Genomic DNA, 26,388 nt, shown 5'->3' with positions numbered 1-26,388 from the left:
GCAAATTCAATTAAGATTAATTTTTATTACCATTTATTTACTTAGATTTGCTTAGAGTGCCACTTGTTTCTTTTCATTATTTAAAAATAAGACTATCAGATACAGAAAATATTTCTTGAGGAGTCTTCTTATGATGCTTCTTGTAAACCCATTCCTGGGAAGAGGCTTATCAGTAAATCCAGAGGTGGTGCATATGTGTCATATGTGCACTTTTCCAGCAAGATCAACCATGCCCAACTCTCATCTTTTCAGGCAGAGAGCTATGCTGCCATACTACTGTGAAGGAGAGACTCCTCACAAAACATAAAGGGAAAAGTGTCCTTAAACACCATGATATTGTTCTAAATTCTTGTAAAAGTTCACATTTTAACATTATGATCAGGATGTAGGGATGGGTCAAAAGAAGAAAGTCACAATTTAAAGCCCCAAATTCCAATAAATCAGCACAGAAAAAATGTAAATGGCCATTCAAAAGGATGCTCTATGCATGTGCCTTTGATGAGCTTGAGAAGAAACTCAGTTACAAGCAGGGAGGAAGGGGGACAGCTAGAACCTACTCCAAGGATATTCTCAGGAAGGTACTGAGAGACAGGGAGGTGTCATGGGGTGAAGACACAGACTTTGGCCACTGCAAAATCAATGTTCAGACAGATAACAATTGACCCCGAGTGGCACCTCTGTCACTGAGTTTAAAGAGCAAATTGCCTTGAATATTAATTCTTTTAAAGGAAATAATAATAAGAAGATGTTCTGATTTCACTGGGGAAATCAAAACTGGAATCAGAGTTGCTAAGAATCTCAACATAGAAAGGCAAAACAAAACCTCAGAACATTCCCAGAGTCTCAATATCCCAGTAAAGATTTAGATTAAAGATGGCAACCCACGAGATTTCTTATTTAATTAAGTCCTAAAATGGCATACATCATGAATTATATAAAATAGCAGAAATTTTCATTGCAGGGCTTTCTGCATCCCTTGCCAAAATCTGAACATTTAATGCTGAATTATAGAAAATGTAAGCTTTGAGGTTGAATTTGCATTCATTTTGAAATTCGGCATTGTAACTCTTACTTTTAGAGAACCCTAATTCTTTCAGGAACACACTAAAACCCTAAGTCACAGATGATTTAAAAAAAAGAATCTTTCTAATTTTGGAACATCGATTCTTTCATTAACATATTCCTCTCCCAATCATTACAGAAATGATAACATTTTTGGCTTTCAAAATTATATGTGGGGGGACTGGGGTTGTGGCTCAGCAGTAGAGCGCTCACCTGGTGCGTGTAAGGCTCTGGGTTCGATTCTCAGCGCCACATAAAAATAAATAAATAAAAATAAAGGCATTGTGTACAACTAAAAGAAATAAATATTAGTGCTCACCTAGCATGGGTGAGGTACTGGGTTCAATCCTCAGCACCACATTAAAAAGAAAATGAAATAGAGATATTGTGTGTCCACCTACATCTAAAAAATAAATATTTAAAATAAAATTATATTTTTTTATGATTATGATGGTAACGATTCAGTTCTGGATAAAGTGCCACAAAACCAAAGCTTTATGTAAAGCACATTTCTGCATAGCTTTCTAGGCTTTCTCTCCTTCATGCCCCCTCCACCTGATCCTAACATCAGCTTTTTTTTCCATACAAATCCACATCTCTTTCCATTGACATTCTTGTAAGCTAAGTTGTCAGGGCCTGTGATCAAATCCTCTTGGGTTTTTGTTGTGGATTTTGTTTGTTTGTTTGTTTAGCACTGGAGTTTGAATCCAGTGCCTTGTGCATGCTAAGCACATGCTCTACCACTGACCTACACCCCCTAACCTCTCCTTTTATATTTTGGTATATCTCCATTCATGAAATAGCTCTCACTTTCCCCTCCAAATGCATACATTCATCTATATAGAATCATCTGAGAATACACATGGCAGGATCAAGTTACTTACTTTTTATTGACAAAATTAAGACATTTTGCAGCAATTGCTACAACTTATTCAACAAATGCTATTTTGAGGAATTTTTTAGCATATTATCTCTAATTTCTTTTCAAGAAAGAATTATTAGCTTCATTTTTCAGTTAAAGAAAATCTTCTTTCAGCTTCCTGGACTGTAAAATGGGAGCAATGTCACCTCTTAGCTGGCAGTACTCAAGGAATCAAGTAACCTGCTCAACGACATTCAGCCACTAATCAGTAGAGATCTAAACGGAGGTGTCCCTATTCCTGAGCATATGCCCTTTGCAATGCCACGATGTCTTTCACTAACTGACAGCTAAAGGGACACTGCTGATTTATTTGGTGACTATAAACAAACATAATGAAATCTAAAACATTTACCACCTTTTATTTTGCCACAACTATAAAATATAATTATTTAGGATCATTTTTTTGTGTTCTTAGATATTTTAGATTATCTTAATATTCTTTTTCTCCCCCAAACCCTGGGAATTACATACAAATAGAAAAGGCTTGGGCTTTGAAGTAAAAATAATCTCATATCTAATTCTTGCCCCACAACATACTAGCTCTACAGCCTCTGACTAGATCTCAACGTGTCACCATTAATTGTCTCACCTTGAAAATGGAAATCACAATGTCTACATTCATGGGGCAATTAAGGATTAAATTAGATAAAAATTTGTGACTGGCCCTCATTCCATCAAGACTCCTCCACCTTGGGGTTCTACCATCAGCCTTTCATTGCATGCAAATCCAAATCTCTTTGCACTGTCACCTGTTGTCCAAACAGACATATGTAATGGTAAGGGTTTAAAAACTGCAACTATTATTACTAGCAAGTATAGTAAATTAAGTAAACTGTTATAATCATTATAATTAACAGCACTGTTGGCATATGAAAGGTCTTACATACATCTGTATTTTTCTTCTAAGAGACCCTTGGAGAGAGACATCAATCCAATCTTCAGACTCTGTACTCTAATTTTGCCAGTCCGACCCCTGAAATTATAAAAATCTCAATATGTTAGATGCATTTAAAACTGTATGCTAATTATTCTTGAATATCTATTTTCTTGAGAGTAAACTACTAAAGAGTCAACTTTTCACTATGAGCAATTAATATTAAACCGGTAACCTAAGTTCATGACATAACTGTGTTTGATTTAACTTTTCACACAACATATGAACTAAGAACAGATTAAAGCAAAATGAAAACAATAATTATAAAGCTAAAAAGATTTCATTTTTATATATGCTTTGGATTAACATCTGGTAATGATAAATACAAGAATCAAAATAGAACACTAAAGCTACAGATAACATGCACGTGACAATATAGCAAGAAAGGGCTACTGATATATCTAAAAACAAATTTAAGAAATCTGACTAGAAAATCAACAACATACTGAGAACTTTGAACTTGCTATCTTCATTTACTTTGGTTCTTTCAGTGCCATCTTTATAAATGACTATTGCAATTTTAATGGTCAATGATCTTAAACAGATAGGTGTGGAATCTGTGTTTGTGAAACAATCCAATTATAATTAATAGATTGCATTTACTAATCAAAGCTAAGAAATTATTTCACAGTATGCCAATAAGAAACCATTTCACTTTCACTTCTAAGTTGATTAGAAGAAAAACATTATCTTTAAAACCAGAGAGTTGTCTTTATTTCCAAACTTATCAAAGAATGGCTAAGACATTCACCAAAGCTAATAAGTAACAATCATTCCAATGGAATAATACACAGCCCGGAAAGAAGGTTTTTTTTTTTTTTTTTTTTTGCTATATTTATTATTTCAGATTTGGGATCAATTTTCAGGTTTTTATTGTTGATTTTCTTAGGATATGTTTTCAATGTACAAGTGTAAGATGCTTCAAACCTGAAAATAAATGTTTACAGAATCATATGAATACTTAAGATTTACTAACTTTTAATATATTAAAACATAAATATTTGTAATTTTCAGTAATCATATTTCCAAATTAAATTTAAATCTTGATTTTTTCTTTTTGCTTTTTTTTGTTTTTTATTTATGTGGTGCAGGGAATGGAACCTCAGGGCCTTGTGCATGCTAGCCAATGCTCAACTACTGAGCTACAACTCTACCCCTTTTTATTTAAAAAAAAAAAATTTTTATTTTTGAAACAGAGTCAAGTTTCTCAGGCTGGCCTTAAACTCATGATCCTCCAGCCTCAACCTCTTGAGCAGCTATAACTATAGGCAGTGCCACCATGCCTACCTTTGTTGGTATTTGTACTGGTAATTTCAGTTGATATTTTTTTCATTCTCAAATTGTATATACCCAAATAAGTTTCTATATGTAAACCATGACACATATCATAAAATAAATTATAAAAGAAAGCATGATTAGAAATTGGAGAAATGAATTTTTAAAGTAGTCTCTCAAAAGCCTAGAGGTTTATAATTCCATTGTCATATCCAATGAGTTTATTGAATCCTAATTATTTATATATATAACATTCAGAATTGACCTTTGAAATAATAAGTACTTAAATGTTTTAAAAAATATAGCCCTGTAGCATAATTTCTAAATTAAAATACTCATCCCAGCTTCTCACAATTAAAAAATATCACTTTCAAATTAATCTCTAAACTGAGCCATGCTATAAATTGTGTTTCTACTTAACATTTTTAAGAGTTCTCTAATTATCACATGAAATACACAATGCCTGCTTTCTTCCTTTGTAAAATCAGAAAGTTTTTATTCTCTGACCACAGACAATAGACTCCCAGAAAGTAACAAAAGGCTATAGAATGATCTCAGACTAGTACATGAATGTGGCTGAAGATACAGCAATCCCTTAAGGGAAAAATAATCAAAATGATATGCATTTTAATGTGGCCTCCATGACATGCTGAGAAAGGAACATCATCAGGAAGACAACTGAAAATGCCAATCATTCATTCATTCTTCCACCATCAATGGTTAAGAAGGCTTACTCGGATCCCAGCATGTTCTATGTACTGCAGGGACCAAGAAAAAAACATGGAAGTCCTGATTCCTACCCATGATGGGCTCACACACTATTGAGGAAGGTAAGACAAGAAATAAGTAGAGAAAATAGGAGGCCAGCCTTTGCAAATGGAAGTGAAGACTCAAATACAACATCACTTTGGGTGACTAGTCATCAGTCTCATGACCTTAGATACAGAAAGTAAGTCTAAAATCAGGCAGGGACAGTAGGACACAGCTGGACTATCTCAATTAGAAAAAAGTAGAGTACAGCAGGAAAAGTCTGAGCAAGGGGAAGAGGCAGGGGTGGGATCACCAGATGCAAGATGGTTAGGGTGGGAAAGGAACTAGCATTGGGATTAACTGGTTGATTGGGTTATACTGGTTATATGGGGCCACAGGATAGATGGTTTTGAGGTCAAATAAGATATCCAAATTAAGAGACAATAGGGAGCCAATAAAATGTATGAATGAGTCATACAGCCCAAATTTAAGTATTTGGTTCCTCTTGATGGCTTTTTATAAGTAACTTCTGGTTTAGTTTAACTGGAAAGTTAAGTATCTTTAAAATTATATCCATACTGGAACAGCAAGGGGTGGGGGGAATGATTTGACACTACAACAAATGGGGCTAATATTCTCTGTAAAGAAAAAAATATTTAAACGAAGTGTTCCAGACTATTGCTTTAAATCATGATTTAAACGCTTTTGATTTCCATTAAATCTGGAAGGAAGATTGCTAAATTAAGACTTTTTAACCTGGGAAGATGAAGACTGAGTAAGACTGAATTCATAAATGGAATCAATTTTATCTTTATGGCTGATAAAGTCCTTTTTACATATATTAGTACATTTGCCCTTCACAGTCACCTTTTATGGGATAAGCTGAGCAGATATTTTTATCTTCTTTTTCATGTGAGAAACTGAGATGCCACAGGTAAGTGGCTGCCAAATCACATAGCAACCAAAACCAACTCTGAATTCTTGTCATCTACAACAGATGAACATGGATTTTGTTTTCTCATAAAATTCAGAATATTAAGAGGAGTTGGGTATACTTTAAAACTTGAAAGAGACAGTTTACTTGAAATTATTTATAAAGTATTTTTTCCCATATTATATAAGATAGTAAATATCTGAATATTAGATCCATAGTTATCATTAAATCTGTAACAAGTGGCTGTGGATAAATGGTCTCCCACCAGTTTTTCAATCAGTAAAATAAAGATGGCAGACTCTAAGATCCTCAAAGTCCTTCTTCTTAAGAGAAATCTATGATCTAAACTACATTTATACCACTCATTATTTCAAGAGGTAGTTGAAACTGAAATGCCTTTATTGCTTTCATGATACATCACAAAATACGCCAGTCAAAAATATATGGTCAATGGATATAGTTTATATCTGGAATGTCCCCCAAAGGCCCATGTGTTAGAGACTTGGTCCCCAGTGGGGTACTATTGTGAAGTGGTGGAAATTTTCAGCTGGGCCAACTGGGAGATCTCTGAGTCATTGAGTACATGGCTTTAAAGGGGATTGTAGGACCTGGTCTCTTCCTCTTTCTCTCTCTCTGTCTTCCTTGCCATGAGGTGAGTGATTTTGCTCTGCCATATATGACCAGCATGATCTGATGCCTTACCCAAAGCAATGGGGCCAACTGATTATATATTGAAGCCTTTTAAAACTATAAGCCCCAATGAACCCTTTTTTTCTGTATAAATTGGTTATTTCAAGTATCTGTTACAATGATGGGAAGCTGACTACTACAATGAACAAATATCAAAATCAATGAATGAAAGTATCATTTCTATGGTTCATGGACTTCTAATGGATCATAGATTCCATCATATTTCTTTAAAAGAACTATAACTTGAAAAAAGTTAATAACTATTATGTATGTAAATGAGTAAATCAAAGTTAATTGAGAAACTTGGGCAATTAATTCCGCACATATGAGATCAACATCAAAAAAGTAACTGCTCTTTTCCTCAGATTAATTCATGGTACTCCTCTCCAAGAGAGAAAGCTAGACTAAATGGACACCATCTGACCCCACCTTTCTTTGGCATGGAAGGGAAATAAGTCCTGCAGACATTTTTTTTCTGTTGAAAATTAAAAATGAGAAATTTCAAGACACTATCCTAAATAAAAAGCAGCACTTTAGTATAGTATTTCCATGTCTCCACATTTGATGGTAGGAGGTGGAATTAAGCTAACATTTAACTCCCTAGAATATGAATCACAACATTTCACATGCTGGTTCCTGCCCAGATAAGTGGCACTATTCCCTTGGGCTGTCCAGTGAAAATAAATAGCACTGAACTGAACTGTGTTCCTCTACATTCATATGCTTAAGTCCAAACTCCCAGTATCTCAGCAGGTGACTGTACTTGGAGACAGGGTCTTTAAATGATTAAGTAACTTAAAATGAGGTCATTAGGGTGGGTCCTGAATTCCTGTGACTGGTATCCTTGTAGGAAGAGGAGATAAGCAGATAGCACAGAAGAAAGACCAAGTGTGGACACAGAGAGGACAGACATTGACAAACCAAAAAGAGAGGTCTAGGAGTAGGTGGGGAAACCCTGCTCTCTCTTTGATCTCAGACATCTAGCCTCTAGAACTGGGAGGAAATAAACTTCTGCCATTTAAGCTGCCCAGTCCATCCCACTTAGTTATGGAAGCCCTAGAAATCTAACAAAGTGGGGTCAGGTGCTGTATGGACTGTGTGTTCCTCAATGCTACAGAAGCACGCTCCCTGCCCACTCCTATGTATGAGTCCTGGGGGTTAGGTCAGCTTTGCCTTTTGGTTCTTTCTTCTCCTTTGTGTTTTCACTAAAACAAACTTTTCTCTATCTGAGAAAAACAAAAAAAGAAAACTAATGTAGCATGTCAGAGACACAGATAATGCTGCAGGGAAATTTCAATTTCTTCTCCGGTTCTTCCTTAGAATGTGAAAGACATACACTACAACCATACCCCATAGGGCTAAATGAAGTTCCTCAATATTTTGCAAATTTAGGATTGTTCCTGGGATGTAAAATTAAGTATAAGCATGTGCAGTTAAAACACCCAATTGACCAGCTATTTCAGTGAATTTACTATAAAAAAATGCCTCTTGAGGATTTTTTTTTTTTAAAAATTGATGAGCAAATTAAGGATGGTTAATTAAAATTAAAATTAAGGATGGTTAATGGGAATATTTTACTAATATATGGGAATATTTTACTCTAGGAGAATAAAAATTTGCATTAAAATGAAAAGTATTCATAGACCTCAGACAGGGATGTAGTAAATCCCATATTCATTATGGTAACTGAGACTCATGTGTCAGTGAGTTTCTTAAGAGCCCTTAAGCACACAATGGATATTTTATTATTTTTAAAAAAGACTTTATAATATTTGTGAATAAAAAAAATTTTCTAATAAAAAATAAAAATTTAAGTAAATCATTTATAAACCTCTGTCACCATCACTTATTTCTTACACAGAATCAATCAGCTGCTAAATAAGTGGGGTAATGAACTATAATCTATCTTCTTTCTAAACAAAAGCTGATGAACACAAATTTTCCTACAGCTAGTTAAGAGACAATAACTTTTAGATTCCAAGACAGGCAACAGTCCTAATTTTCCTGTTTCATCTTTGCATATTTTAACCCCCTACCAGAAGAATGAATAATTCCTAGTGTTTCAGAAATGTCAGCCCACAGCAAGTCTTTCTAGAACTGATTAGCTCACAAATTCATTGCCATAATCACAAGGGCCAAATTAATGGCAGATGAGTTATGCTGGAAGTTGAGAGTGCTCTTTATGTAACAGTGAGCACCAAATTAAATTACAGATAGAAAGAGTCCTGTAGAATACATTATTTAAAACACTGTATATACACATAACCACCCCGGCAATAAATAAGCTAATATCAAAAGACAATTTAAATCGAGTTCATTGCCATTCAAATTGCTCTTAAGATGTCACACTAAGACTGAAGAACAGATTATTATGAGCTCATAAATTATTTTAGCTCATAACAATAATACAAGATTTTTTCTTTTTTAAAAAAGAAATAATATAAGACATTAAAGAAGGAGGAGAAGGAAATCAGATTTGGCTGCCTTTGATTTCTCTAGCTTCTTGACAAAGAATACTACAGATTTGACAGTCTTTGTAAACTGAAGCAAAATCTTCAAATAGTAGTTGCATATTCCTTTTCATCTATTGTTTGCTAAGAGTTCAGTGATTTGGAAAGATATTTATTTTCAACATCTAAAATAAATATTTCCACTGAGATGAATACTATGAAAGTACTTTGTAAAAAAAATGCATGCTTTTAAAAATATCTTTAAATATTAGATACTTTCTGTTATCAACATATTTAATCCAATGGTTGTAATTTAATGAAAAAATAGAAACTCACGTGTCATACACATTGAGCAACCAGTTGAGACACATATCCACACAGAGTGGCACGTTGACCAGGTCCTTGTGCATTTGCTCAAGTCCATCGTAAGTTGTTGTCAGACAGTTGATGACATCTGGAACGCTGAGGAGCTGATCATTTTGGTTCAGCTTGTGCTGTTTGAAAACTTCATTTGTTGTATTCAACTCTAAGAGATCCACTAATCAGGTGAGAAAAAGGATTATGTCTGGTCACTGCACATGACAACACTGATCCAAAAGCATTTCTAGTCTCAAATACTTAGCTAGACTCTTCCATTTAAGAATTGATCCACATTTTTTTTTATCCATTCATCTATTAAAGGGCATCTAGGTTGGTTCCACAGTGTAGCTACTGTGAATTGTGCTGCTATAAACATTGATGTCGCTGTGTCCCTATAGTATGCTGTTTTTAAGTCCTTTGGGTATAGACCAAGGAGACGGATAGCTGGGTCAAATGGTGGTTCCATTCCCAATTTTCCAAGGAATCTCTATAGTGCTTTCCATATTACCTGCACTAATTTGTAGTCTAACCAGTGATGTATGAGTGTACCTGTTTCCCATATTCTCGCCAACACTTATTGTTGTTTGTATTCATAACGGAATATTACTCAGTAATAAAAGAGAATGAAATCATGGCATTTGCAGGTGAATGGGTAGAGTTAGAGAAGATAATGCTAAGTGAAGTTAGCCAATCCCCAAAAAAACAAATGCTGAATGTTTTCTCTGATATAAGGAGGCTGATTCATAGTGGGGTAGGGAGGAGGCACATGGGAGGAATAGACAAACTCTAGATAGGGCAGTGGGTGGGGGAGGGAGTGGGCATGGTGTTAGAAATGATGGTGGAATGTGATGGACATCATTATCCAAAGTACATATATGAAGACACGAATTGGTGTGAATATACTTTGTATACAACCAGAGATACGAAAAATTGTGCTCTATATGTGTAATTAAGAATTGTAATGCATTCTGCTGTCATATATAAATAAAATTAATATATAAATATAAAAATATAAATTAAAAAAATAATAAAAAAGAATTGATCCTGTTAAGTCAATTTTGATTTTTAAAGAAATAAACAGCAATTCTATTCTTTGACTTTTAAAAGTTGACTTTTAAACTGACATTAAGAACAAAAATTATAGACATTAATACACATGGTGTACAATGTGACATTTTGATATGTGAATACATTTTGTGATGCTTAAGTCAGGTTGAACGTACCTATTTCCTCAAATATGGATCACTTCTTAATGGTGAAACATTCAAGATCCTTCTAGCTTTTCAAAACTGTACAGTACATTATTGCTATCTATAACCACCCTGCTATGCAACAGCATCCCAGAACTTCTTGCTCTTATCTAACTATAGGTTGGTACCCACTGTTCAACTAATCTATATAACTTCCAGACTAATGGGGTTCTTGAAAAGAGTATTTTGTTTTATTTTATTTTTTATTAAATTATTTATTTATTCAAATTTGTTATATATGAGGCAGAAGGCAATTCATTTCACATTACACATATAGAGCACAATTTTTCAAGTCAAAAAGATATTTTAACACATATATAATGACATACGGAGTTCACTGGTGAGGCTCAGGTAAAAAACAGGTTCTGTAGGGATACGATCATTCTCCAATGCCTCCTGAATCAAGCCTGATCAATGGGCTGTCACAGCCTGGCTCCAATCTAGCTTACTTCCCATGAGGCTCTGGCACCTTGGCAACCTGTAGCCAAGGAAGATTTGCAGAGGTTCTCAGGAGGACACTGTTCTTCACATATCTATTTGCTCTTATCCTTACCCTTCAAGTATAAAACATCTACAGTGGGCAAGGCCAGTGCTAGAGAGCATCTAGAGTACACACAGCGCCCCCTGAAACCCAAAGCCTTCCTGATAACTTTATGAAAAGGACAAAAGTACCCTAAGAGAAGAACACATGACCCTCTCAGACAGCTAGTGCAGGATGAGTATCCCTTTTCAGAAATGCTTGGAACCAAAAGTATTTTGGATTTTTTATTTTCTTTTGTTTTGAATATTATAATATTTGCATATACATAATGAAACATCAAATCTAAATACAAAATTTACTTGGTTCATATATACTTTGAATAAATAGCCTGCAGGCAACTTAATATAATTGATGTGAACATACTTTATATACAGAGATATGAAAAATTGTGCTCTATATGTGAAATAAGGATTGTAATGCTTTCCACTGTTGTCATGCATTTTAAAAAATAATAAAATCAATTAAAAATATATAAGTGCACTAGCATTTTGATTGTGACACATCACAAAAAGTCAGGCATGGAATTTTCCACTTGTGCCATCATGTGGGTGCTTAAAGAGTTTCAGATTTCGGATTTTAGGTCTGGGGATAAGGGTTGCTTCATAGGAAGACAACTGAAAAATCCCAATGAGGTGAGATTTGAAAAGAGCTGTGAAAAACAGATAATATTCAAGAGAACCATGGGAAGCAAGCAAAGAGTTCCAGAGGGTAGAATCGCTTGAGAACAGAAAAGAACTCAAGCAAGCCTAGGAGGTCCTTAGGAATGGCATGCACATGTCACTTACACACGGGTGCATGTGGTCACCATCAAGGGGACATACAGAGATCCAGGACAGTCACATGCTGCCCACAAAAGTCAAGGGGAGGGGCTCAGACAAAGATGAAATCTCCGTTTTGAAAATTGACTTTGAGTTATTCATTGCATGTTATTGAGTTATAGAAAATGACCCTTCCAAATCTAAACATATGGGCATAAGACATTACAGAACCCACATTAATTTAAAGTCTTCTGGTGGAAATTATTGTTCTCTAAAATTTATCTACTATCTCCACATTTCACTTTTGAGAATTAAAAAAACATAATATCAGTTGAGCTTTTCAAAAAACCTTTACCAACCACTTTCTCTTCGCCTGATGCGAAAACTGTTTCCTCAAAACCTATGGCATATTTTGACAGTTAACCAAAATGAGCAAATAGCTTCCCTTGTGTTTACCTATTTCTAACTATTGAATAACCATTAATTTAGATTTTTAAAGACATTTATGGAATGTGTCAATGTTAGCTGATTAGACACCATAGAATTACGTGTTTTTTAAATGTATCTGCAATGAAAAAGAATTACTTTAAAACTATAGAGATTACAACAATTTCTGAAACAACTCAATGGGAAGAACTTTCTTTTTTTTTTTTTAAAGACAGACTCTAACATAAAACATGTCGGGACCACAGGCCAATACTTTCCTTTAGGCTTCACATGTATCATTGGTAAAATGATTATAAGAATAATCTGCATGAGCTTCACATGAGTTAGAGATGGTGCCAGAAAAAAAAATCTAAGAACCATCTGGAATTTTTATTATCATTTTTACCTCATTTCTTGGCACTTCAGATTGTTTTCAATTAGAAACCTCTGGCTAGCAGTAGCAAAATTCATTCTCCAAGATGCCTGACAAAGGAAACACTTAATAAAGGACAGTAGCTACAGATCTGCAATTCCCCACAGATACAAAGAAATACATTCAAATGCTGCCAAAGCGGCCTAAGTTTTCAGAATTCCAACACTAATTATGCCAGCAACAGGGCATTGCTATTGGACCCCCACATGGCATAAAGTGACAACAGACCAGATTTCAAAAAGACCATTTCCAGGATCAAACTGTCCTTCACTTCTTTAGAAAAGTCTCCCTTGTTATGCACTCTGCAGCTGTGACAGTAATTTGCCACATCCCATAGACCATCATGTCTTCAATTTTCAGTGATTTACTCTGACACTTTGCCTCAGTGCCTAAGCCAAGCATACATCTTCCTGAAGAGTGTCACATTTAGGTGCCTTTAAAGAACTGACTACATTTAAATCACAGAAAATTATGATTTTTTCTTTTCAAAGGGAGACAAATGACAGCCCAGTCATGCAGTAAATGAAACAAACAACAGAATCATTTTCTAACCAACTTTCACACTTTTTCTTTAATCCCACACATGGGGAACAAGGGATCAAGTAGAAATGCATCTTTATTCTGTTCTGCCAGAAAACACCTGACCTTGGGCTTCTCTGGCTTTTCTTTAGGTCTGAAGTGGTTTGCCCATTCCTTCTTAGCACTTTCCTATGTCCTTTTCCCAAGCAAAACAGAAATATAGCTGGTGCTCAAGGTTTCACACTTGGCCTTCAATGTGCTAAGCCTCCTGCCCTTGGTCACTTCATGACTTCAGTAAGACTTTTATCCAGATTCCCTTTTCTTCTTATCTCCCGCCTGAACACCAGACCCACGTTCCTGTTGCTGGTTCTCCTACTAGAGCTTACCATTCTTTTTTAGGAATCTTTACCTTGCTATGTTCCAAATAAAGGTCCTGTCTTCCTACACTGAAATCTAGGCTGCAAATCTTGAGATTTCCTTTTTTTTTCAATTTGCTTCAAGTTTTATTATATTTAAATATCTAATAATAAGCCATTACCCAGGCATAATGATGGGAAGATAAGGAATTTATAGGCATTCAAATCTTTTTACAATTCTGATCTGCAGAAAATTCAGTTACTAGAATTGAGTTAAGCAACATCAGCTTACCAACAGTACTACCCAAATTTCTTTCTTTCTTTTTTTTTTTTAACCTGGATGGCAGCATTAGAACTTTATTTTCTTCCAAATGAGATCAATTAATTTCTTGAACCTGCATTCTGTCTGGAGGCAGAAAATGGCAATCATTACAGTAGAAACAAAGAGCTCAAAACAGTTTAAAACCAAGCTGTGTGCCTGGGCTCAGTAGCCCAATGGTGAGAAATATCTGCAGTTGTCACATGATGGCAGACTGGTAAAAAACAAGGTCAAACTGGGTGTTTTGCCTATTTCCAGGACAGTAATCTGCATCCAAGTCATTGCAAAAAAAAAAAAAAAAAAAAACCTGCAAAAGCAGTGCCCAGGTGTTAATTCTTTTCTTTTCTTTTTCTTTTTTTTAAAGGCACACTCATACACTGCTGGTGGAACTGCAAATTGGTACAGCCAATTTGGAAAGCAGTATGGAGATTCCTTGGAAAGCTAGGAATGGAACCACCATTTGACCCAGCTATTCCTCTTCTCAGACTATACCCAAAGACCTAAAAAACAGCATACTACAGGGACATAGCCACATCAATGTTTATAGCAGCACAATTCACAATAGCTAGACTGTGGAGCCAACCTAGATGCCCTTCAATAGATGAATGGATAAAAAAAAATGTGGCATACATACACAATGGAATATTACTCAACACTAAAAAATAATAAGATCATGGCAAATTTACAGGGAAATGGATGGCATTAGAGCAGATTATGCTAAGTGAAGTTAGGCAATCCCCCCAAAAACAAATGCCAAATGTCTTCTTTGCTATGGGGGGGGGGTGACTCAAAATGGGGAAGAGAGGAAGAGCATGGGAAGAAGATTACTTCTACATAAGGAAGAGGGGTGGGAGGGAAAGGGAGGGAGAAAGGGAATTGCATGGATGGTGGAAGGAGACCTCACTGTTATACCAAATATATGTATGAAGATACGAGGAAAAAAAAAGAACAGCACTACCTTAGATCAGGTAGAGACAAGTGATGGGAGGGGAGGCGAGGGGTTGGGGAGATAGGAAGGATAGTAGAATGAAACATTATTATTACTGTGTGTATATATGTGACTGCATGACCAATGTGATTCTGCAACCTGTATACTCAGAAAAATGGGATATTGTATCCCATGTGATTCAAATCTTGAGATTTCTTTCTTCCCTCCCACTAACACCAGCCAGCTCAGCCTTGATCAGCATTCTTGCAAACCATCTACTCATCCTCTGTTCCTTCTGCCCTTCCATCTGTTTTAAATATTATCTAATGCATACTTTCTCCTCTTGGCCCTATCTCCAAATTCACACAGGAGATGGTTGTACAAAAAAGTATCCGAACACTAACAATGACACTATCGGAACTAGAGGAACAAAACACTAAAGAATCTATAAACATTTCAGGAAAGAAATGACCTCTGAACGGACCGACACTGAATTAAAGGAAATTTCTGGATACTGGGCAAATGGCTAAGCTACTCCATTAGGACCCCATTGCTTGATGATTTATGATCCGTAAACCTTCTGCTTTCTTATGCACAGAACTCCCTCCCTTTTTATTCCTGGTTACTAGCCATACACCTAAATCCTGTGTATATTTCTCAAGGAAAAGGAGTTTCATAATAAAAGGAACAGGTTCCCTCCTCAGCACTTCCCTTTGCTTCTCCTCTATCTTTTGTTCCTAAAAAGCCCTTACATCACAATACAATATATATTCTTTATACACACACACACATAGTACATGTGTGGTTTGAAGAAAACTCACAGAAGTACCAATTAAACCATGTCACAGCTAAAGAAATAGAAAATTACCAACATCATCGAAGCTTCTCATAAATCCTCCCTAATTATGTCCCCTTAAAATGACAGGGTTACCTTTAACCTTTATATTTCACTTTTAGTTCTTTAAAGTTTATATGTGTCACTGAACTGTACAACATTTAGTTCTTCATGGTTTTGAACGATATACAAATAAAACTGAACTGTACACATTTCTTCTGCCATTTGATTTTTTTCATCCCACTTTATAGATCCAACATTCACTATGTTGATGTGAATTGCTAGTTCATTGATTTTTGCTGCTCTGTTATATCACATTTATGAATATGTCAAGATTAAACAAATTTTACTATTAAAAATGCTACTATAAATCTTGTACACATCTCTGGTGCAGTCCTATATAACCTTCAAACTCAAATCATTCACTTAATATGTCCTGAGTGACCTGTACTCTGCACCAGAAATTACATGAAGCCCTAAGTAGAGAAGAACATAGACTCATCCCTCTCGTAAAAGCTTGATTCATTTGGAGAGACAGATAGTAAGTACATAGATATAATATTAACAATTACGACCCTTTGCCTTAGTGCCTGAGTCAAACCCATGACAAGTATCATGTAAGGAAAGAAGAGATTCCATGAGATGTCACAGCAGGAGTAAGCTGCTTCAGAGGGAGAAGCTTCAGAGAGCCAAGTTAAAATACAGATGGCAGCCAAATTGAGACCCAAAGGAAGAGAACACAGTAGCCATGGGACGGATACAGGCTCGAAGTGCTAGGACAAGAGCATTTCAGGAGGAACAGATACCAAGTCTACCATTTCAGTAAGCAAAGTAAGAAATGGTGAGAGTCCACAGGGGAGCAAAGTGTAGGAGATGGACATAGAGACAGGCCATTCCCCTCTAAGGGCAATAGACATCTGCTTTCAGGGGCACTGAGCCTACAAGTAACATTCTCACTTTGAGTTTGAGTTCTTTAAGCCTGAGAAGCCAGTCTCCTCGTTGTTTCATCTATACGATCTTGGAGTCCTAAACATGAGTGACTAATGGCAGAACAGCCACAGAGTGCTCCCTTATTAAGGCATTACACTGGGGGTGGATCTGCACAGCATGAGAGCTGACCCTGACCAACAGCAGTTCTGAACCCTTGGACCACGACTCTGTCACATAAGGCAGGCATATGTTGCTCAGGTGAGAAACTGTCATTACAGGCAATCATAAAGCACTAGGGAAATCAGAGGCAGGTGGGATTTGCTTGTAAATGTTTCCGAAAGAGGTAAATTTTTAACAGAATTTGGGAGGAATAAAGGGTTACAGACCATTGCCGCGGAGTGGTCAGAACATATTGAGTAAACAGAGAGGATGGGAGAGGAAGGAGCCGATTAATCATAAACAGGCCCCGACTGGAGCCCAGAGGAGGCCAAAGGCAATGGCAAAGAAGACTCAGTGGCTTCTTTGTGCAGGAGATGGACATAGAGACAGGCCAGGCTGTCCCCACACTACCCAGCACTCCCCTGTGCACTACAAAATGACCTTTAGTGTAGAAGTTGGAGCAGTCTCTCTTCTGTTCCTTTCAGGCTTAAAAATGAGCTGAAAGAGGGAGCTTTTCTTCAGGGTCACAAGAATCAACAGAAACAAACACCAAACACGTCAACATGCTTATCCACCCAGAAGTATTACCAAAAAACTGGGACCCATGTTCATAATGATACAAAGTGGGCTTCTGTCTGCGGAGATTGTGGCTGAGTCATCTGTCCTCATTTCATAGCTCATCAGGCCTGAGAAGCCCTTCTAGACCTGTCAGCTGGGTAGTGGACACGCAGCTGACCCTTTTTCAAAACTGCTGTCACTGCAGACTCGCTGAGTGGACTGAACGCCCTTTCTGTGTGTTCATAATCTACTTCGATTCTCTTCTCACTTGACATACAGGGCCCTACTGGAGCATCTTGGCTCCCATTTTTTTGCACTGGTCATTTGGTGACACTTGCTGTAACCACCAGAGCCTGCTCATTATCTCTGGGACTCTGTGGATCATTCAAGAATCAATGTCACCTCAATCTTCCCTTTCCTGCCTTATCTGCAGATGTTTCTCAGCCCTTTCGACTTCTCTTCCACACAGAACTTAGGTTATTTTTTTCTTAAAGCTTGGTGCTGCTGTTTTCTTGAGTGCTTGAACATCTCTCTTAACTCTCATGTAGGCAGCTTGAATGGTTAATTTCTATTAATTTTTAAAGAGTAAAATTTTCAACCCCAACATCATTTTTCTAAGAGTAATGTTTTACAGTTTCACTGAACCAACTATTCATGTAACAACTATTAATAAAAGACAGCAAACCAAGAGCACATGAAACTTTTCAAATTATCTTAAAAGTATAGGCAAACATCATTTTCTGTAGCAACTGACAAGGCCTAAATGTTCTTGGATAAACTCAATCATTAAAACTACAACCACAAATGGCTTAAATCTATATGCTCTATCATAAGTACTTATATTTCTATTTAATTTTATGTTGTGTTGGGGGGAAATAACCTTTTGGCAAAATATCTATCACAGAATACTATGAACAAACCCTCCACAGGAAAAATATGTTGATACTACTAAAAGTCCCAAGATATTTTAAAGAAGAAAATAGAGACTTTTCTCTAATTTGCTAAGGTAAAAGTTCCCATTTGGATCAGAAACGTGATTAATGTTTCTTTAATATATGATCATATGGGAATAAACTGTTTGGAGCTCTACACTTCTAAATGAATACAAAGCAGTAAAGGCAATGACCTACTACTGTGATTTCATGATTTAATGCTTTTAAATTGGGTGGCAGCATAATTTTTGAAAAAGCTTTTTATGTTACTCCTGTGTTTTGGTTAATTTTGTACTCCAACTGCGAATGGCATATGTTCATTTGTGTTACTCCTGCATTCTGTTGGGGCAAATAATGAAGCATTTATAGAAACACAGCCAACTCCTTGAGTGAGGTGCATGGCAAATCAGATTAACTCTGCAAATGCATCGCCCGTTCCATTTATCTTTGTTGGGAGGGGAATCCAAAGAACAGAGTGAGGAACTTTGTTAGAATAACTCACAACATAGTGCTTTTTGCAGTCTTCGGATCTTGATTGCTGTACGGTAGGCAGAGAAACGTACGTTATTCAGGTCGGCTGAAATGGAAGAAAGAACAATTTGAAAGTGTGCTTATGATTTGACTTCCACGGAATGCTAAAAAATGTATTTGCTTACTCTGGATGATGGAAATCATTATGTCTATCTGCAATAAAAAGCCTTCTCCTAAATTTCCCATCTATTTAGGAAAATAATTATATGGTGGTAGCCCCCAATGAAGACACATTTCTAAAAAACGCTATGCAGAAAATACCAAAGTGGGGCTGGGGATGTGGCTCAAGCGGTAGCGCGCTCGCCTGGCGTGCGTGCGGCCCGGGTTCGATCCTCAGCACCACATACAAAGATGTTGTGTCCAAAACTGAAAAATAAATATTAAAAATTCTCCCTCTCTCTCTCTCTCTCTCTCTCTCTCTCTCTCTCTCTCTCTCACCTCTCTCTTAAAAAAAAAAGAAAAAAAAGAAAATACCAAAGTGTAGTGCTTCAGCATGCTAAGTTCTTCAAATGAAGGAGATCAGAACGTACTCAGAAGAGAGGATTTCTAACCTTCTCCATTCCTTCTGACTCACATGCCTCTTTCTCCCCTGAAGCAAGTCGCAGAAAGCAGAATTCCTGTCCTTTGGCAAGCTATGGAAACTAGAAATTTTCTTCTCCAAAATAAGGCATAAAACCTAGAAAGATCAGTCTCTGATCTTCTCCCTCCTTCACTGAAGACTCTCACATGAGGTGTCTTGACCAATATGTAGAAGGAAAAAATGCCACTCAGAGGCCAAGAAAAATCTGAACAGAGAGGCCCCCAAACTTCCCTCTCAGTCTATTACCATTAAGTTGGACCCTTCTGACTAATCACACTTGTATGTGGCTGTCATTCTTCATTAGTCGAGGCATAAACATCGAAAGTTTCTATTCCCCAGGGACTTTGGGTCTTCATTTCTCAATACCCTGTGTTATGTAAAACTTTAACTAAATGTATTTGTTTTGCTTTTCTCTAGTGAACCTGTCTGTGTTACAGGAGCATCAACCACAGCCCTCATGACAGATGAGCAAAGGGATTACACCTTTCTGGCCTCATACAGGAAAAGAAGAAAGATGAGGAAAAGGAAGCCCAGTGACTATTAAGACCTCATACACTCCACTCCTGCTCCAGGGGTTCTCCTCCAGGGCACTGTCCCTAAGGACAATTAGTTGTCTGTCCACCAAGCTATCTCACTACTCATAAAGCTGATCTATTCTACACTCCTTCCATTTTATTTGCTTCTTCTGACCTTCTATGAATCTGGTTGAAATGATTCTATGATCAATATTTACATCTTTTAAATAAAGGCTACTCTAATTTCTTCTTCTGTTCCCTAAAGTCAGAGAATCAGACACTAGCAGATTTACAGGAAAAGTCGTATAACATCAAAATTTGGCCCCCTCTCTTTCAGACTAAGCAAACCAGCGGCTTTTCTCTTGTTTATTTGACTTTTGCACTCCATTTCCTACCAAATGAAAGCTCATGCAAGAAGCCAAATGCTTAAGAGATGTGTATGTACTTGTTGAAGTGGGAATGGGAGGATTAGGATGCTTGGTCCCTCCAGCATCGTCTTAGTTACTCAAAGAGAAACTTTAAAAATCACTGGACCAACCTGAAGGAAACAGGCCAAGTGATCGACTGAAATCCATAGTTTATAGCAATTAAAACAAGAGCATCCAATGTGTTTTCTTCCATTTTTAATATTAAAATGAATCTAGCTATTCATGACTTAAACAAAATAAAATTAGGTAAGCTAATTTGATAAAATCTGCTAAATAAAAAGAGAGCTAAAAGCAAATTTAAAGCAGTGGATTGGAGGTTTCTGTTTTGGGAGTCACTGGGTATTGGACCCAGGGATGCTTACCCACTGAGCCACATCTATAGCCCTTTTTTTTAAAAAATATTTTATTTTGAAACAGAGTCTCACTAAGTTGCTTAGGGCCTCACTAAGTTGCTAAAGCTGGCTTTGAACTCATAATCCTCCTGCCTTGGCCTCCTGAGTCGCTGGAATCACAGGCCTGGGCCACTGTGCCCAGTTGTTTGTTTGTTTGTAATACATGCAAAGCCAAAGTTTAAGATGACCCAATATGAGGGAGGTAAAATGTACAATTACATTCCCCCTAGTAAATGTACTCTTGCTCTCTTTCAACTAATATGTTCACAATACCTATTTACTGCACTGCCTTTAGAAGTTCAATTGCTTTTCTTTTGGGGGGGTGGGATTGGGGAGTGAACCTTGAGGCCCTCTACCAATGAGCTGCATTCTGAGTCCTTATTTTTTGTTTTAAGGCAGGGTCTCTGTAAGTTACCCAGGCTGGCCTCAAACCTGTGAGCCTTCTACCTCGGCAATTGCTAGGATTCCAGGTGTGTGCTGCCTTAAACTGCTTTTAAGTGTCAATGACATGATTCTTTTCATATTATATGCCATATAAGAAAAACTAGTGACTAGTTTCCTTTGAAGAATATACAGTTCTTACCTATTCAGGTTAATTCCTTACTATTAAACAAAATAATACTAACCAAGGGATTGAAAGAGTTCGGTCATTTTAGGATGATCCCAACAGGTCGTCTGTGTTTGATGGCTGGGGGAAAAAAAGAAAAATTCCCAAAATAAGCAAAACACAACAAAATATAATTCACAAATAAAACACACAAACAGAATTTTCCAAAAAATTTTATACAAACATGAAAAACAATTATTACTCATTAATGGAACATCAATAAGAAATTTCATTTGAGCAACTATGTTATGAATAGACAAATGAAAAGACTTTTGTTTTTACCCATGTCAAAAAGAATTGCAACTACATATTAAAACGTAGATATAAAGAATGACTGTCACAAATCCTTTGGCCCCAGGCTTGATCAACCCACAGTCCAGGATAATTCCACTCCAGTTAAGCAGATATAGATTCTCATTCAGAACAAATCCTCTGACAGCAGAAGTGCTGTGAAGAATCACTACACTTTAGAAGTCTTCATCGAATTTCTAAAGACTGAGAAATGAAGAGTTTAATTCTGAATAAACCTCCACCTCTCGGTCTATGAGGATCCTTGCTCTCCAACCCTAGGTCTCTTTCCTCAGAGCAAATCTGCTCTTTTACCCCTTTCTGGGATTCTGGGCATGACACCTTGGCATGACACCTTTCTTCTTTTGACCTTATGCCCCTCTTTATGCCCCCTTATTTCAGTTTCCCTCAGTAAACAGTATTATTATTTTTCTACAAATTGAGCCTCTTTACTCGGATCCTTATTCTTCACTTTAAAGCACATTTTCAGTTTTGTTTTTTCTGTAAATTCCAAAACTAATTCATATATTGGTTGGAAGTCTTTGGGGGAATAAGATAAGGGTAAAACTGGTAAATGTAGTGTTTAAATTAGGTCCCTTATTGTGTGTGTGTGTGTTAAACAGCTCATAACTTTGATGGGCTAGTGGCCTTGTATTTAAAAATAGCTTACTCTCCTTTATCTAGGTCAGAATAGATTAATAACATTTAATAGTACTCCAAAGACTTCTTAGATGACACTCAATTCTGTTTAGTAAGCTAAGTGAAATAGCACACTATACAAGAAAGATGATATTAAAACATTCATAAAAGCAAATTTAAGAAAAATTATTTGTTTTAAAATCTATACCTACATTTCTGTAAAAACTATTGGGCAGGAACTCAAGCTTTCTGATCTAAATTCTACCACACATAGTGTGGCCAAGAGCTTGGCAGAAATGCAGAATATCAGGAAGAACATCCTCTCTACCATCAACAAGAATTAAAGGACAATTTGCTAAAAATGTAGCGTTAATCCAGCATGCCACCATGGGCTCCTGGTCTCAGCCTTCCAAGATTCAGTACATAACTCCTCTTGGGTTTTGAGTGATTTCAATCTGCATGACAACACTACTCCACAGAGACAGACATCCCACCATGAGAGAAGGAACCACGGCTCAAGGACCAAACCAAAGGTCTCATTAAAACAGGGCCAGACTTTATAGATCACAAATAAAAGGATGCTCCCGCTAGAATCACAGGTGTGCAGCTTCACCTCACACAACCCCTGTGGAACCAGAGGGGGAAATACTACCATCGGGTCAGCAGAGGACCAAGAATTCAAGGCAAACACTCCTTGCTAATGGCTCTCTTGAGTAACGCCACTGTGTACCAGGAGCTGAAGGAACACACACACACACACATTTGGCAAACAGATGGAGACAGGGAACCGGCATCTCCTTTCGTGAATTCAATACCAGTTGATTCATTAGGCAGAACTGCCAATGCTGAAAATAAATACAGCTTCTGGTTGCAAAAGTAAAACTGCAGCTTACAAAATAACAGTTAAAAAAAAGAAAAACTAGTAGATGCTGTTGGCTGCTAGGTTTCTTTTTTTAAGAGGGAAGAGAGGGTTAGAACAAAACCCACAATGAACCTAAAGGCTCAAAGTATTTGAATAACTGCAGATTGCTCGGCAATTCTTGCCAAAATGCTTCCAATTTCTCCCAGAGTGGGCAACCAAAACAGAATCAAAGTAGCGCCCCCAACCCCCCAAATAACAACAGCCAAGCTTCCAGCTAATCTCAAATATGAGATGGGAGTGGAGCTTAATATTGGGCAGCTTGATAAACTAGCATATAAAATTATAGATTTGTTACTAAAAATCTTATTAAAAGGCAATAGGCACAGGAATCAGTCCAAGAAAAAAAATGAAAAATTAAATAAAGCAGTTAAATCTAACAAAGCAGTTAAGTCCAAAATCTATGAAGCAAACAATAGTGAGAATAGCTGCCATCCAAGGAGGCTGCCCAGACTTCCCAGTTTTGCCTTTGTAGCGACAGACTGCAAAGGCCTTTGATGGGTGCAAAAAATTAGAGGTTATATGTTGTGAGGTGTGCCCCAAGAGCTCATGTATGAGACAATGTAAGAAGTTTAGAGGAGAAATGAGTTATAGAGCCTTAACCCAACTGAAGGCAGGTAGGGTGTGGCTGGAGGAGGTAGGGTATTGGGGCATGGCTTTGCAGTACTTATTTGTATTTAGTGAGTGGAGATCTCTCTCTCTCTCTCTCTCTCTCTCTCTCTCTCTCTCTCTCAGCTTCCTGATTGTTATGTGAGCCACTTGCCTCCACCATAATCTTCCAGGATGCATAAGACTGCTATCTATGGATTTGAGTACCTCTGAAACTATGAGCCCCCAAATAAAGTTTTCCTCCTCTACAGTTTTTCTGGTTAGGTTCTTTAGTCACAACAGAGAAAAAGCTGACTAAAACAGTATCCTGTAAAGTTTAAATTATCTTTGAGCTATTTTAAACTCTGTACACTGAAGAAAAGTTATAATAATGCATGTTTTATGTCTATGGATATGTAAATTGTGTCCCTGAAATGCAACTGGCTATTGCTGGGTGGATACAGACTACTTAGTCAGCCTTATATCTTTATGTAAATTCATCTTAGGATTCCTTATTTGACTCTAGAGCTGTAGTACTTTGTCTTCTCCTTGGAGCCTGCTGTAACTTCTGTTTCTATCTTATTAATGAGTTAAATGTAATATCTGACTCATGCTGTTTATGTGTTCGCATATATTTTGTGAATTATCCTTCAACATCTGTGACAGTCCTTCTTTATACTGGACTCTATACAGGAATTACATGTCAGTATCTTGATATGATTATTAAAAGTGCCCCTTTACTCTTAAATTTCCCAGTTGGGATAATACATAATCCCCACACTTTATGGGCTTCAAAGAAATATCACATGACTAAGATTAATAAACAGGATATGCCTCTACTTGTTATTATTCAGAATAATGTACTCTAGGAAGCCATAGAAAGTAAAATACAAATAAGACAGTATACAAACAAAACCCCAAAGGCTGCATAATAGAACGGCCTACACGAGGCCATGAACCAATAACAAAGCACAGATACTTTTGATCAATTGGGAAGATACTGATTTCTGGGCAAACAACCTCTCTGGGAAAGATATTTTTAAAACCCATTAGTTTTTACTAGACTAGTCTTATTTTTCCCCCTGAAACCTTAGAAGACGATCAGAAAGCATCTTACTTGCCCCAAAACTGACATGTAGCTAAATATACTCATTACTACCTAAATAGTTTTAGCTTATACTGGATTCTGTGAAGTTTGCTATTTATCACTTCATTCCAATTATAAAGATAAAGGCATATCAGAAAAAAATAAAGGGGAGTAAGTTAATGAAAATATACAAATGTGAGAAAAAGAACTAGTATATTGTTCGGCAACAAGACAGTGACAGTAAAACAGCCTTCCTTGTTGTCAAGTGAGAGATGACACAGTCGGTCAGAATGTACACAGCTAATTACAGTAATAGTCTAATATTCTAGGGCTCATGTTGTGCTTTTCTATGTAGAAAACTTTTCTTTTTTTTTAAAGAGAGAGAGAGAGAAAATTTTAATATTTATTATTTTTTAGTTCTCAGCGGACACAACATCTTTGTTGGTATGTGGTGCTGAGGATCGAACCCGGGCCGCACGCATGCCAGGCGAGCGCGCTACCGCTTGAGCCACATCCCCAGCCCGAAAACTTTTCTACATATAAAATTTTTCTACGTGTAAACTCACTCCACAGTAAAATGCCAAGATGTATGTAACAGTCCTCTCCCCATTTTACAGATAAAGGAGACTAGGGCAGGTGCTTATATAATTTGCCCAAGGTTATGTGCAAGTAGTAGAAATGGGATTTGAACACAGATGGTCTGATTATAAGCCTGCTCTCTTGAAATGGAAATATATTTTCAAAATTAAGGTTTAAAAGTATTTTTTGATGAATCTATCCAAATGTAAACCCACAGTCCATCATTATAATCATTACAAACAACCTCATCTTCTTGCTTCTCTCTCACCCATGGCAAATCCCAGGCCTGGATCTACTAAATTACTTGCCTTTTCTGAACCTAAGCAGCTGTGGATGAATACAACTGAAGAAAATTACTCAGACTGATTTTACTTTAAATATTTGATTCAAATCTCAAATGTCCAACTTCTTGGTAATTGCACTACATTCCCTAATAAACTTGCTTTCTCAGAGTCTAAGTAATTTCCAAGTAAAGCCTTCTTTCCCATATCAAAACTAATTTTCCCTCCCTGTTTTAGTATCATTTGACCTTACCCCCACACTTCATTGAAAAACTAAAAACCACTAGATTAGGACTCCTTCATCTTCCTACTACCACGTCAGTAATCTTCTCTCCATCTGTCCATTGGTCTTCCTCTCTCCTGTAACTGAGAAGTATCACTGTCCTATCAATGGCCGATTTTCCCAGATCCTTCCTATAGAACTTTGTGCTACATTATAGAACAGTAAAGCTATTCTTGACAGAATACAAATTTTGTTAAACTGCCATATATACACATAGACAAACACACACACACACCCCTCAAATTCACATTTTCCACTAGTTATCACCCCTTTTTTTCTTCTTCACAAACAAAATAAATGATTTGTTAACTGTAAATATGTCCTTGTGTCCCACTCACTACTCAACCCAC

At 36.7% G+C, this 26,388-nt stretch overlaps 1 protein-coding gene across 7 annotated transcripts in view; it reads right to left on the bottom strand.

Annotated features, from left to right (window-relative positions):
• Positions 1-26,388, bottom strand: part of UTRN (utrophin) — a 529,451-nt gene that overhangs the window by 54,080 nt on the left and 448,983 nt on the right. For all 7 annotated transcript variants that reach the window (XM_081294420.1, XM_081294421.1, XM_081294422.1 and 4 more), the window contains 4 exons: positions 21,394-21,455; positions 18,824-18,898; positions 9,354-9,555; positions 2,872-2,957 (listed from right to left, as the gene is read on the bottom strand). In XM_081294420.1, coding sequence (XP_081150546.1) covers positions 2,872-2,957; positions 9,354-9,555; positions 18,824-18,898; positions 21,394-21,455 — 425 coding nt within the window. The remainder of the gene's footprint in view (positions 1-2,871; positions 2,958-9,353; positions 9,556-18,823; positions 18,899-21,393; positions 21,456-26,388) is intronic.

Source organism: Spermophilus citellus, assembly GCF_964194105.1.
Source record: "Spermophilus citellus genome assembly, chromosome: 5".
Classification (NCBI taxonomy): domain Eukaryota; kingdom Metazoa; phylum Chordata; class Mammalia; order Rodentia; family Sciuridae; genus Spermophilus; species Spermophilus citellus.
The sequence above is the reverse complement of the archived record's forward strand: the minus strand, read 5'-3'. Positions and strand labels throughout refer to the sequence as shown.